The 13,605-nt window shown below is 37.9% G+C and overlaps 1 protein-coding gene across 2 annotated transcripts in view; it reads left to right on the top strand.

Annotated features, from left to right (window-relative positions):
* The window catches only part of IFT56 (intraflagellar transport 56), a 58,078-nt gene that overhangs the window by 34,363 nt on the left and 10,110 nt on the right, over positions 1-13,605 (top strand). The window contains exons 14-19 of one of the 2 annotated variants that reach the window (XM_063154693.1): positions 3,517-3,600; positions 5,762-5,831; positions 8,228-8,334; positions 10,506-10,639; positions 12,017-12,151; positions 12,236-13,492. In XM_063154693.1, coding sequence (XP_063010763.1) covers positions 3,517-3,600; positions 5,762-5,831; positions 8,228-8,334; positions 10,506-10,639; positions 12,017-12,128 — 507 coding nt within the window. In that variant the 3' untranslated portion in view covers positions 12,129-12,151; positions 12,236-13,492. Of the gene's footprint in view, positions 1-3,516; positions 3,601-5,761; positions 5,832-8,227; positions 8,335-10,505; positions 10,640-12,016; positions 12,152-12,235; positions 13,493-13,605 lie in introns of those variants that run through there. The other variant, XM_063154694.1, reaches the window with a different exon arrangement.

Here is a 13,605-nt window from a genome sequence, read left to right as displayed (position 1 = left end):
AAGAGTCAGCGTCGAGTCCGGGATCTGCGCTGGGTGAACGCAGATCTGACCTCTGAGTGTCAGTCTCCCCAGTTCACCAATGCTGCCTCGTGCAGTGAGTTTTTATACAGTTTATTCTGCCCGAGGCAGAGATGACCGAATGTTCTTTGTGTCTCTTCACATGCATCATCCTTGATTTACATGTGCAGAGGTAGACAAAGGTCCAGTCCAGGTGTCTCGATGTTGTCAGTCAACCCCAGAGAAGCCATGTATTCACATATATCAGGGTGGTGCCGTTGGTTATCTCGACAGATGCAATTGACAGGGTGATAATCATTCTCAGATGGGCCCGGCAACCCCGGGAAGCTGACGATTATCACCCTGGAAGCTTCTATTCCTACGTTAAAGCGTTGATGTTTATCTTAACACGCGTCCAGGAACTAGACGTAATAAGACAACTGCTCCCGGCCAGGATGGTCAAAAGATATAGTTTGGATTGTACAATATTTTATACATTAATAGCATGAATTATCTCTACCATATACTACAGTAGGAAGAGGAATGAGAATCTTAAAAGAAATTATTAAAATAATTGGGAGATACACAAGATGAGCATAACTACAATGTTATAAGCAGTATGAGATCTAAAGAAAATCATGTGGTTGTAATGGAGCCCAAAAGCAGCTGGTGAGGGGAAAATGGTGTAGTGTTTTTAAACTTCCAAAGGAGACTTTTGAAGAAATCCCAGTGGCTTTAGCTACTGGAATAGCTCCATTGTAGTGGAATGAAGAGATACACCACCACCACCACTCCAAACTGGAGTATGTGTGTAATTGAAGAAAAAGAAATTAACAGTAAGAATTGCTTTGCCTTACTTGAGCCATCTAAAAGTTCGATTTCTAGTCAGAACCAGTCATCTGGTCTCAGTTTATTGCCAATGGGTATAGATGGTAATTTCCAGAGAATTAATTCTGTGTATTTCCTACATTTATAATGCAATTAACTACTCCACAGATAAGTTCAGCTCTTTCCATTTCCTTGAAAAGGTTCTTAAACAACTAGTTCTAAACGGAAAAGGTCAAAGTTAATTGTGATTACAAACCACCTCCAAGGTATATGGGACAAAAATTTACTGCCTACTACAACTCTTCCTTCTTGTTTCTTTTGAAGTAATTGATCATTTTCATAATTTTGCAGCCGAGACTAGACATGCTTACATTTACTTAAGTAATTTCTCTTCTTTATAGGTCACAGAAATACAAAAATTATTATTTCTGTACCATGTTATAGGCAAGGTGTACATGGATTTACTTTTGTGTTTCATTCACAGGAATAAACTTCAGTTGAATCTCTGCAGCTCTTAAAATAGAGCTGCCCTCTCTGAAGATTATTTGCTTGGTATTCTCTCAAGAAATACCACTTTCATCCATGATCAATTAACACTGCTTTAGGCATAAGAAAGCCTCAGAGGACATAAATGTATTGTCAGCTGCCCCAAGGGTGACATTATAACACTGTCAGGGATTAACTGAGTAAAAAACAACCTGATTCAGGCTCTGCTGAGTTGTGGCCACAATGGGAATTCTTCATTTTTAAGCTGGATATCTGAGTATGTTATTGAAGTGGATGTCACTCAGAGGACAGTGGGTTTTATGAAAACATTGAAGATCTCTAAAAAGAGTAAAGTCCAGTACATACAATATGGTTAAAAAATTAAAAAAAAAAAAATTAGCTGCTGTGAATGTATTACCAGCAGCACTTGTTAATTTCTTCTGGTTTTGCAGTAGGTCTGGTCTCTAACACTTATATGGCCAGGACAGAATGACATGTTTTTTGAGTTTGGTTGTTGACAAAGGTTCTTCTCCATTTTAATTAAAAAATACAGTGGGGTCTACTTGAACAGAGGAAAGCATTCATGCAGTAAAAGTAGCATCTGGCTCACCAGCTTTGCTTAACCTGGGACTTGTGCTGATTCACATGAAACTACTGTTGGGAAAGAATGCAGTAAAGTGTTGTAATCCTCATATGGTGAAACCCATAGTTAGTTCACCATAATGGCACTGAAATATTTTCACAAACTGAGCTTAAGGTTCACCCCAACTGATTCATCGTCATGCTGTCACACAGCTTGCTGTGTTTGCTGGCTTGTGCATACTACTGTAGACTGTTTGGGTGAAACCTGGACATCTGGCAAATAGTGGCAATCCCTCACCTTTCCTTTCAAGGCACTAGCTTGATGTGTGTGGGTGAACTAAATCAGTACCCTTTGTAGACTGCCTGTGACAGTGAAAGGAAGATATTCCTCTGTATCCCTACATCACGAAACAAGATACTACTCAGAAAGGGATTTGTGCCTTGCTTCATTTACCTTTTCTACAGTTCCAACTATGCTTTTTACTTCCTTCTCACTCTGAAGAGGGGAAAAAACCAAAATTTAGATCTTCCTACAGAAGTTCCATTTCCTTTATAAATATTGTAGAAGGAAAAACATTTCTCTTCTCTACACCTTGCTGTTATGCATACAGAGATGCTTCCATGCAGTAACCATATTGGATAAACCACCTATTTCTCCATGCTCTCTCATAAGCACTGCACTGCTGCTGGGCAGGGATTCTCAATCCCATTCATGCTTGCATCTGGTATTGTGTTCTATCTTACCTCTACCAGCTCTACTGGTGCTGAATGTAGAACACGGCTGACTTTTGGTCATCTGAGTTATACTTCAGACTGACTGCGACCAGGCCAAACCCAAATACCAGCCTAACCTGTACCTTGAGCTACATTTCCTGCTTTGACCCATGAAGCTTTTCAGAGAAGATACAGCTAGTTGAATATGATGTGCACTAAACCAAATGTTTCATATCTAGTGTTATGGGAGGGAAAAACTCAGTGTTGCACTTGAACTAGAGAGAAGGGTATCTTTAAGTAAGCCTTGCTTAAAGAAGTGCTATTACCTGGTGTGCTGCCTGGTACAGCCCAGTACTGTGGCTTCACCTCCAACATGAGATCCATTTTTGTCAGATTAGCATCCATCACATAACCAGATGCACAGGATCTCTTGATAAACCTTGACAAGTCTTGGAAGAACAAACTGTTTTGTTTGTCTTAGATTGCCTTTAAGACTTAAGGGAGTCACCTGCCTATTTACCTACCCTAGTGGTGAATAAGTGCTTGGGAAGTGAAAGAGGCCATGGCAGCGCAGCATGTCTTCACATGCCCCAGGTGAAAATTATACCCACAAAAGCTGCCACTGCAATTTTAAGCTTGGAACATTTTCCAGATCTCTCATAGTTAATATTGTGGAATGTGTCAGCAGTGTTTGTAGTCATGACTGTAGGATGGAAAAGCTAGTCCATAATTTCTCTGCCCACTGTTTAAAAATACCGTATGTTCCTAATGTGGGATTTTCTTTTCCTTCCCGTTGTCTTCCTTATATGGTCTGACTGAGGCAGGGGGGGGGTGTATTTTTAATGTTGTTTTATCATGAGAGGAGGTGTTTTTTGTTGTATTTATTTGGGGTTTGTCCATGTTTTTCAGAGTTACTTCTACAACAATGACACTTTTAACTTCAACTATGCCCAAGCCAAAGCTGCAATGGGCAATTTTAGTGAAGCTGAAGAGGTATGTATTTATTTTCTTTGAAAAAAAAGCAATGGAAACATTTCCCCCATATTCCCCTCTTTCCTTCCTTTTCTTCACCCAGATCTTCATGCTGGTTGAAAATAAGCAGGTTCTGTGGAACATCTTCTTCCCCTTCTCAGGGGAACTGAAACTCAGTGAGCACTATTCAGAAAAGATTATCTTGCTAATCTTGTAATGTGAGGTATACAGGGAGTCATGCTGCTTGTGGTGCATCACAAGAGTGCTTGCAGCTACCTCTAATTGATCAAAGAATGGCCTCTTAATCAGATTTTCTACGCTTTGTCTGGGATCCCAGGCACTCTTTCTGTTCAGACTGAGTAGGGCATGCTAAGTAAAAGACACTGAATAGTTAAGAGCTTCTAGGTGTCCCTAGAAATTTGTGGGTTTTTTTTTTTTCAATCTTCCTCTGGGATATGTGGGAGGAAAAGAGGAAGTGCTCAGTATCTTATTCAGCAGCATTCATATGCAGCTGGAAGAGATTAACTTCTACACCCAGTACTTTTTTAAGTCTGTGTGCAGCTGAAACTTAATTACAACTAAAATATGCAAAAGTAAATACTATTATGAAGGTGGAAGCAACATTTTCCACAAGACCAGAAAAGAAGACAAGCCACAAAAAAAAATCCCTTAGCACATAGTCTAAAGTGAATCCTATAGGTTTGGTTGGTTTGGGGTTTATGTTTTGTTTTGTTTTTCCAGTCTTTCTAACTTTTTGACTATCCAGGTTTGTCAGTAATAGAGCCCCCTGGCTTTACAACTTGTCTCTCCCCCCCATACCTACCTTCCCATCCAGCACCCTCACCCCTTCATTTCTGTGACTCAAAATTGCATCTCTCTTTAAGAAAAGCATCCAAGACTGTAAGGAAGATGAATATCTATTTGAATTCAACAAGCTTTCAATTCACTTAGCATCATGAAAATCTTTCAAAACTGTGCTAGCAGGCTATGCTCATTTCTCTAACTCCATAAAAATGATAATGTTCTAAGTAAGTTTTAGCAGCAATGAGGCAACAAAGAAACACAAAGTTGTAAACTCCTGTTAATCTACATTTTTCCTCTTATGTTTTTTAGAACCTGTTCTATAGAAACTTGTGTTATATAGGTGATGCATTTAAATACCAGAATTATATAATTACATTGATTCATCTGGTCTCATGTCTGATCTTGGGTCGTGATGACAGTTCCATATAAAGCTCAGCCTTCCTCAGTGTCTCATAAACTTGTAAATCATATACATATAGCACTTACTAAGTTATTTAAAAACATACCTCCCTGGACATAATAAAATAAAACATGTGATAAAGTGCTACTTACAGTGATAATGCTGCTTTCTTTTCATTTCTTCCCTATTACTCCTTCTCCTCCCCCTCTAAATTAGGGGATCAGGAATGTTTAAGCAATGCAAATGTCAGTAATTTGTATAACCCACTGTTCCAGTACATGCATCTATTCCTATAAAGGTATTTTGATTTTTGTCAGTAGCATCCAGTATAGTTACAAATATACTTGAGAGAGGCATAAATAGGGTTTTTTTTCCTCTGAACAAAGCCAGAGTACATTTTAAAATGTATAACTTCCCCCACACATCCCTTTTTATGCAGAATGTAACAAACCTGTATTTGTTCAGTAAGGTAAAAAAGATGAATGCTTTGCCTGAGAATCTTACTGAAACGGTTAGAAATGGCTTATTGCAGACCTGGAGTGATCTGACATGTATGGAAGGAAAGTCTCATCTACATGTGAAACTTGTAGTATTTCAAGAAGATGCTAATACAATTGCTTGCATTGCTTTCTAAACAAACACATTCCAAATAGCTTTTCCCACAGGCCCAGTGTTCTTCTGTGCTGTTTGTGTTGCATGGCCGCCCACTGGCGCTTGTTCAGGGCAGGCCGCAGCCTCTGCACAGCTTGGTGTTCTGAAGCTGCACAAGTCCCCTGACAAACAGGGCACTGTGTGAATCCTCCACCTACTCCACACAGAGGGATGCCCCCTGCACTGCAATTGCATACCCAAACTCTTCTCATGACCAGTTGTTTGTGTGACTTAAATCTTATCTGTGTGTTGAAATGAGGAAGGTTTGCCTTCTGTTTGTTTAAAAGTACATGCGTGTATAATCTTTCCTTTTCCTTCTTCCTGCAGGTGTTCCTTTTGATCCAGAGTGAGAAGATAAAAAGTGATTTTGTTTACCTTAGCTGGCTGGCTCGCTGCTGTGAGTCACTTTACTTTCAGCATTGCAGAATACAGATCCTCCTCTATTGCGTCAGTCCTGGCAATCCACTCTCCTAATTGAATTTAATGTTGTAGGAGGACTCAGGACTAGGAAAGTGAAAAGCTGATTGCACTAGTTACAGTGTGGGTGGTTATTGCACCTTTCATACCTCTGGCTTTTATAAGCAATTACTGCTTCAGTGCAGTGCTGTTATAGTACTGTCAATGCAGCTTTGTCCTGACCAGTGACCCTTTTTCTTCTCAATTGTCTACTCAATTGCATGAGTGAAGACTTTCTGTCTTAAAAGACTGAGTTGCAACTCTGAAATGTTCAGAGTAAAACACAAAATAGAAGCATTCATACTGGATCAGGCTCAAGAGTCTGTCTGCCTTCAAGGTTAGCCACTGTCAGATGTCTAGGGAAGAGAAGAATCAGGCAAGCATACACGGTATTTTTCTTCCTACCATGTTACTCTACATGTTGTCCAAACTCCTGTGCCTGAGGGATATCCTTATAATCTCCAGCATGTGTTTTTCTTCCAAAAACTCTTAGAAGAGTTCTTTCCTTGAATTTCAGTGAATCTAGGAAATGCTTGCTGTGTTTAATATTCTATAACAAATCTTATTTACCAGTTTTTAAAACACTGCAGAGTACACCTCAGTACAGAAACAACTGTTGTGCCACATACAAAATAATATAGAAGTGGGCTTTTCTGAGGACTCAAGTCTGAGACTCCCTGACCTAATTTTTCCTTCCAGTGCCTCAATAGAAAAATGTTTTCTTATCAAACCATTTTCAGCAGTTATACGTGGAATGTAAATATGTATGTTTTGGGATGTTATGCCATATTGCAGATGTAGTAAATATCTCCTAAAATGATCTTTCCAGACAGGCACATCACACATAGGGATGCCTATCTATGACTCTGTTTTAGGATGTGCCAGTTTATTTCCTTTTTAATTTAGCTGCAGTACCAGATTGTGTTTGAGTGCTTTATATATGAATGTTTTATTTTAATTTTTTATGGGAATGATGAATATAGTTATCTTTTTGTGTCAAGTATGTAAATTACTAACAGATCACATTATAATACATTAATGTCAGAGTATAATTAGGGATTGAGTAGTAAACAATTGAATGCTGAAATATTTCCAAGGGGCAAAGTACAAGAGGTGCATCCTTTTACATGACAGAATGTAATACTTGTTTAGTATGATAGTACTATTTATACCAAATTCTTCTTGAAGGGAAGGTCAAAAACCATTGGATTAGCACAGAACTGCATTGCTTTAGGTAGATTGGTGTTGGAAATTGAGAACTGGCTATTTACCACTGTATATGGTATTTGGAGCTGATGAGAGATAAATCCAATTTGATGTCTTGCTGCCTCCTAAATGAGAAGAATCTATAAATTCTGTGATTTGGTGTTATATGTTTATTGTTGATTACCACCCATTCTACCTGCAATATAAGTATAGACACAGTGGACACAGATAGAACAAGCTAAACAGTCCCTCTTTTGAAAAAACACAACAGTGATCCTTATGTGAATAGCCAGGTACTCTCAGAGCAGCTGTTAAGGCTTGAAAAATAAAGGAAAACTTACTTTTATTTTCTTTTCTCCCAGTGTTTGAATGAACCTGGAATTATGAATACCAACCATAGATTCAAGAGAATGGCTTCTTATCACCAAGAAATAGAACCTTTGTGTTTAAATACTCTAGTAGAATTTCTACTCATCGAGATAGAAGATTCAGATTCCTTTATTTCTAACTGTGATGTTTAAAGTTAAAGACCAATGAAAAATTCTAGTCATATACACAAATATTAAACCAGCGTGGGATCTCAGGAATTTAGAAACATTTTTTTTAGTAATGACAAGTTTTGTTATGCTTGGAGGGGCTTCAACCTCTGCCTTCTCCTTTTGATTTGTTATGAATCATGGGAATTGAAGGTTTAGACTGACATGAGCATCAAGTGTTAAAGACCTCACTTTGGTGCCAATTAACATTTTTTTGTGTGTAAGGACACATAATTCTAAATCTTACCATATAAATGGATTGCCATTTGTCCTGCATAAAAAACTTCTCTGATGCTTTCCATTCTACTCCTTAATCACATCTGAAATCATGAGAGTTTTCTTGTTGCGTAACTGTGAAATATAAATTAAGATGTAAACACTATAATTATTCCTTTTGACGCTGCTATGCTCTGCTGAATTGGCTGTTATCACTAGTAAATCAGAAGATAAGGACGAGTTCCCCTTCCCAGCCTCATGCTCATGGCTGAGACATTTACATTAAACAAAGAAATACAGGAATATCTGTTCCACCTGCCACTGAATATTGTGCATAGCATATTCTTTTCACAATTCCAGCTTTTTCTTGTTATTGCAGATATTATGAATAAGAAACCACAGCTAGCCTGGAAACTCTATCTGAAGATGGAAACATCAGGGGACTCCTTTAATCTATTGCAGCTCATTGCAAATGATTGTTACAAAGTGAGTTTTCTCTTTAGAGCTTGGTGTATAACATGTTAATTCAGTGATTGTACCAACAGTCATTTTTTGATAGTTTTTATCATTGTCATCACTAGTGAATTTTCTGTTGTAATGGCAGGATGTCTAATAATGTGAATGAGTTGGCAAGGATTAGTCAGTATTTTAACCTACAGACCTTCTTGGTAGAGAACCCATTGATTAAACTGTTGGTAAATTACTGCATGTTTGAGCTATCAGTAATGATAACACTTGCTTCTCCTACTAGGGATTCATTATGGGGAGAAAAGACAAAAAACTTTGAAGGAAAAAAATCTAGCATAGATTCAGCAAGATGCCTCATGCTTCATGCTGCTTTTTTTTTTTTCAGGACAATATTGTGTTTTCCTTACAGTTTGTAATGGGATATACTCTTTGGGATCTCAAAAGCAATATTCTAAAACTGAAAGAATTATCCCTTGTATTTCTTTCAACTACTCAGTTACCATCTCACCCTAAAAGTCTAGTTGCTCAAGCAAGTGACTATGTCTCTGGTGTTTCCCATAACTGCAATTCAAAAACAGGTTGAAAATCAGACCTCATGTAAAATCTCTCTCTAGATCATTTAAAGTCTCACTTAAATCAGTTGATTGCTTTGTCTAAATTCTTTTCAAAACCTTCTTGTCCTGAAGAGAAGTATCTCCATATTTTGGATTTCTCTAGAGCTCTTAAAAGCTGCATATATAGAGCTAAATTTTTCAGCCTAATTATATGTCTACATATGGCTGTAAATGATTGCTCCAAAATTGTTACTTTAGTAATATAATTTGTCTTTCTACACTAGCAGCCATTGTACCTCTTGAACTAAATAGCAAGGTCCATGTTGTTTAATTTTATGTGGCATTTTTCAGTTGTTTCTGAAACATTACATTATATTGGAGATCCACAGACAGCACCAGAGATGTGACTTAAGAAGGCAGTTGCATTAGGCTTTGCTCAATGGAAAACAGAATGAACATGAATGGAACAAGGTCAGCAGTGTCCTGAGAGGTGGTGTAGCTGGATGCCTCATTGCTGTGCTGATAGAAATTGGTCAGTGAGGAAGTTGGCACACAGTATTTCATGCTAATTTCTTGATGCTTTTTATGTCCATCTTGTCCATATGGGGAACAGCACATGACTTAGGGTGAAGCATTTCCTAGATTTATGTTAGATAGAAGGAGAACATTAAACCTGTACCTGCTTAGTGGAACTAGATCAGATAGTAATTTGGATAGATCAGTACTCTAATTTTTCTTTTTCTTTTGACGCATCTGATAGTGTTCATACTCACTATCTTAACTTCCCATACATTGAAGTGTTTGCCAGTCAGCAGTGGTTAAAATCAACATTTATGTGAAGAAAGGAGAATTATTACTCATCCTGTAGTACCGGTGTTTCTCTGACTAAGGTTTCCAAATGTAGCTCCCACAGCCTGCGCTTTTTTCTCTGCAGGCTTCCAGCTACCAAAGGACAGGAGGTTGTGCTCAGTCTGTCTTCTGTGATCTCTCATGGGAAAATGCTAGTCACAAACAACATTGCCCTTCAGGCTTGCTCAAGTGGAGAGCACTCATACAGCCCACATGAGATATGCTATGCTGACTTCAAAAGCCACAGTTAATCTGGTCACTCCTTTTACATTGACTGTTGCCAAGCAACTTGCTCCTGGTTCCCAATTACAAGTAGAGAACCTAAGGCAGAAAAAAGATAGGGTACACATAGGGATTTTCCTATGCTAAGGAAAATTAGGGATTATAGAGTCACGGAATCTTCTTTTCTACTGTATTATAACAGTGAAGAAAAAATATTAATTTAAACGCAGAAGATAAACAAATATGTGGCCATGTCTACATGAGGAAATGTGGTTTCATTTTCAAATGTCTGGACTAGTTAGTTGGAGGTAGATATTCTGTCAAGGGTTTTGGTATAGTTGGTACAACACTAGATAAGGGCACCTCAAAAAAAGATGTTGTAATACCACCTCTTTCCCATTTCTTTAACTGCAGTGTCCCTGTTCTGTGTCACTTGCTGCCTGCAGAAAAACTGGAAAATGCACTTTGCTTCTACAGCTTACTGCTGATTTCAGAAAACTGGCTTCTGTGTTTTTAATCCCCTTCTGAAAGGTGGTCAGGAATAATGTTTCACTTTCTGTGCAGATGCGTCAGTTTTACTATTCAGCCAAAGCCTTTGATATTCTGGAGAGACTGGATAATAATCCTGAATACTGGGAAGGCAAGAGAGGTGCTTGTGTGGGTATATTTCAAATGATCTTAGCTGGACGAGAAGCAAAGTGAGTATTCTGTGTTGTATCTGAATTTATATTGCTCTTTTCCTGTTTTCAGCTAGCTGTAAACCAGAATTAGGACTACATATCACCTTCCAGTCTTTTATTGAGCTTTCAGAGAATAGACATTCCATCCAGAGGCTCCATATGCAGTCTTCAGCTGGAAGTCTATCTTCCACACCAACAGTTATAGAATATATGGTAGAGAATAATTTATGAGCAAGTGCTGTGTACTATAAAATACCAAAACACTTTAGTCATCATCACTCGGAAAAGGTAGGTTATAAGTGTAGTAGTATGTTCATGAACTGGGGGAAAACAACATCATTTCATCTTGATGGTATAAGAATGGAAAACTATCACATGACATTTTAAAATGCATAGAACAGAACTAAGGAAACATTTACTCAGCACTATAGGAGGGACATGATTTCTCTAAACAAAGAGTAGATGAGACTGTGCTTTCATTAAAATTTACCTTCTGAAGACACTGACTGTGTCACACAAATATACTTACTTGATGAAAGGTTAAAGGAAATCATCTGTGTTACTGATAATTTTGTTTTCGGCCCATTTCACTGGATGGGGGAATGAGAGAGAGTAGTGAAGCTGTATTTAAGAACTGCTCCCTTGTGAATATTCTGCTGTGATGCCAGATGTCCATAGTCTTTGGCCAAAGTTGCTGTTTCTTGCATGACTGGTAGGTGTGTATCATGGCTTCTACACCTTCCTTCTTTTCACTTCTCTGCTGGAATAATCTCATTAACTACTATACCTTTCAAGTGTCCTTTTAACAATCACTGCAGCAGATGCAGTAAAATACACATAACTTGCCTGTTTTTCAAAGTATGCAATTAAGTTCTTATTGTAAACTAACTGGCAAGCTGCAGCAGGATTTATATAGGTATAATAGTAATAGGTTTATTCTATTAGGAATGTTGATATCCATGTTATTTGTGTTTATGTGTATTGTGTTATGTGTAAAGTGCTTTGGCAGCATTAAGCTAGATGTTGCCATACTAAAGACTAGCAAATAACATTAAAGATTTTTTTTTAAGTTTGGTTTGTTCTGGGGAACAATTTTGCAAGAGTGAGGGCATGTATACAAATACACACATATGCAGACACTAAACTAATTACATTTTGATGATTTTATTTTTTAACTTATCATTTCTTTGCAATTGTATACAAGACTTTTTTGTGGATCACTTTTTTTGTCTCTGGGATCGCATCTATTGTGCATTTTAACCTATTCCAGCACTGCAGATGAATGGACTTCTCTGTCTCAGAGAACCTATGTTTTGTGAAATAGTTTGATGTGAGCAGTTTATTGTATCAGCTGGGTCTAACCCTCACTTAAATCTTTGCTTTTCACCCTTGTAGAGAGACTTTGCGGGAAGTTCTGCATCTTCTGAAGAGCACTGGTAATTCTCAAGTAGAGTACATTGTTCGCGTCATGAAAAAGTGGGCCAAGGAGAACCGAGTCCCTGTTTGAGTCAGTGTCACAAAATGAACCAGGTCAGTTGCTACTGTATGTCTGGCTGGAAGACAAGGGTCTTGGTTTCTCCTGTGCATTCTGGGTATCTATCTCCTTCCTTGCAGGACTTTAGGCATTCAAGCAGGTTGACCCACCTGAGGAAGAATGTCCTGCAGTGAGATTCAAAACATACAGCAACTTTATTGGCGTTTTTCCTGTTGTACCACTCTATTCCTCAGAGATCTTTTTAATACTAGTTCCAACTGTCTACAAAATCAAGGTGCTCCTCAAATATTCCTCCACAAAAGTTACTGAACTGCATGGTGGGGTTTTTCCCCAGCAAGCCTTTTGGCCTCTGGAGAAGAACAATTTGTTACATGACTCAGACAAACCTACTTCAGCAAGTGATGGAGTGAGGCAAATAGAGATGGCGACAGTGATACCGTTAGGCACTGCTAGGGTATCAGATAATACAAAAGGCTTAACATAGAATCATATGATCATAAAATGGCTTGGGCTGGAAGGAACATTAAAGATCACCTAGTTCCAACCTGCCATGGGCAGGTACAGCTTTCAGACAGTTTTTTTTTACTCAGAGCTGCTCAGGTTCCTCAATGCTTTATCCAACCTGGCCTTGAACAGTTCAAGGGGTGAGCCATCTACAACTGCTCTGGGTAACTTGTTCCAGTGCCTCACCACCCTCATAGTAAAGAATTTCTTCCTGATACCTAAGATAACCATAATCTCTGTTTGAAACCATTCCCTCTTATTCTGTCACTACATGCCCTTGTGAAAGGTCTTTCTTCTTTAGGACTTTTATAGATTACCTATCTGAGTATTCTGAGGAGTATCCTTTTCTGGATGAATTTCAATTACCAATACCTTAATTCGGGGTTTTTTTTGTCTGTAAGGATTGTTTTCTCTCTTATCATCTTTTTCAGAGCATGGAGACTTATTTGACTGATAGTATTGTTCAATCTCACTTTGAAATTTAACACTCAGAACATTTCTTCATGTTAATATAGTTCACATGAGAACTTTAGCAATCTGATGGATAAAAAGATCTTTTAAATTATTTTGTTCAGCATTTACCACTGTCATGAGCAATATATTCATTACACTTCTGGATTTATTATACTGTCCTGTTTTTTTAAGGAGAACAGTTCAGGGAATACATAATTCTAAGAGAAGGTAACAGTTGTAACATAAAAATGTCTTATACATTTGATAGTAAAAAACATTTGTATACTATTTGTAAAAGAAAACTTTACATTTTATAAATTTGTAAAATACTTACGTATTTTTTTATCTTTTGAGGGGAATTGAGAATATCATATTCTCTACTGTCTGTGCATTGATTAAAGCTCTTATTTGAATCTACAGTTGAATGTCTGATTGGTCTGTGTTGTTTCACATTGCAGAAGTTGGAATAGCATATTCATTTTGCTGTGGAAGAGAGCAGGTTTGTGGCTGATTGTTAAGTGCATGTTCATTA

The sequence above is a fragment of the Melospiza melodia genome, chromosome 4 (genome assembly GCF_035770615.1).
Source record: "Melospiza melodia melodia isolate bMelMel2 chromosome 4, bMelMel2.pri, whole genome shotgun sequence".
Taxonomy (NCBI): Eukaryota; Metazoa; Chordata; class Aves; order Passeriformes; family Passerellidae; genus Melospiza; species Melospiza melodia.
The sequence above is the reverse complement of the archived record's forward strand: the minus strand, read 5'-3'. Positions and strand labels throughout refer to the sequence as shown.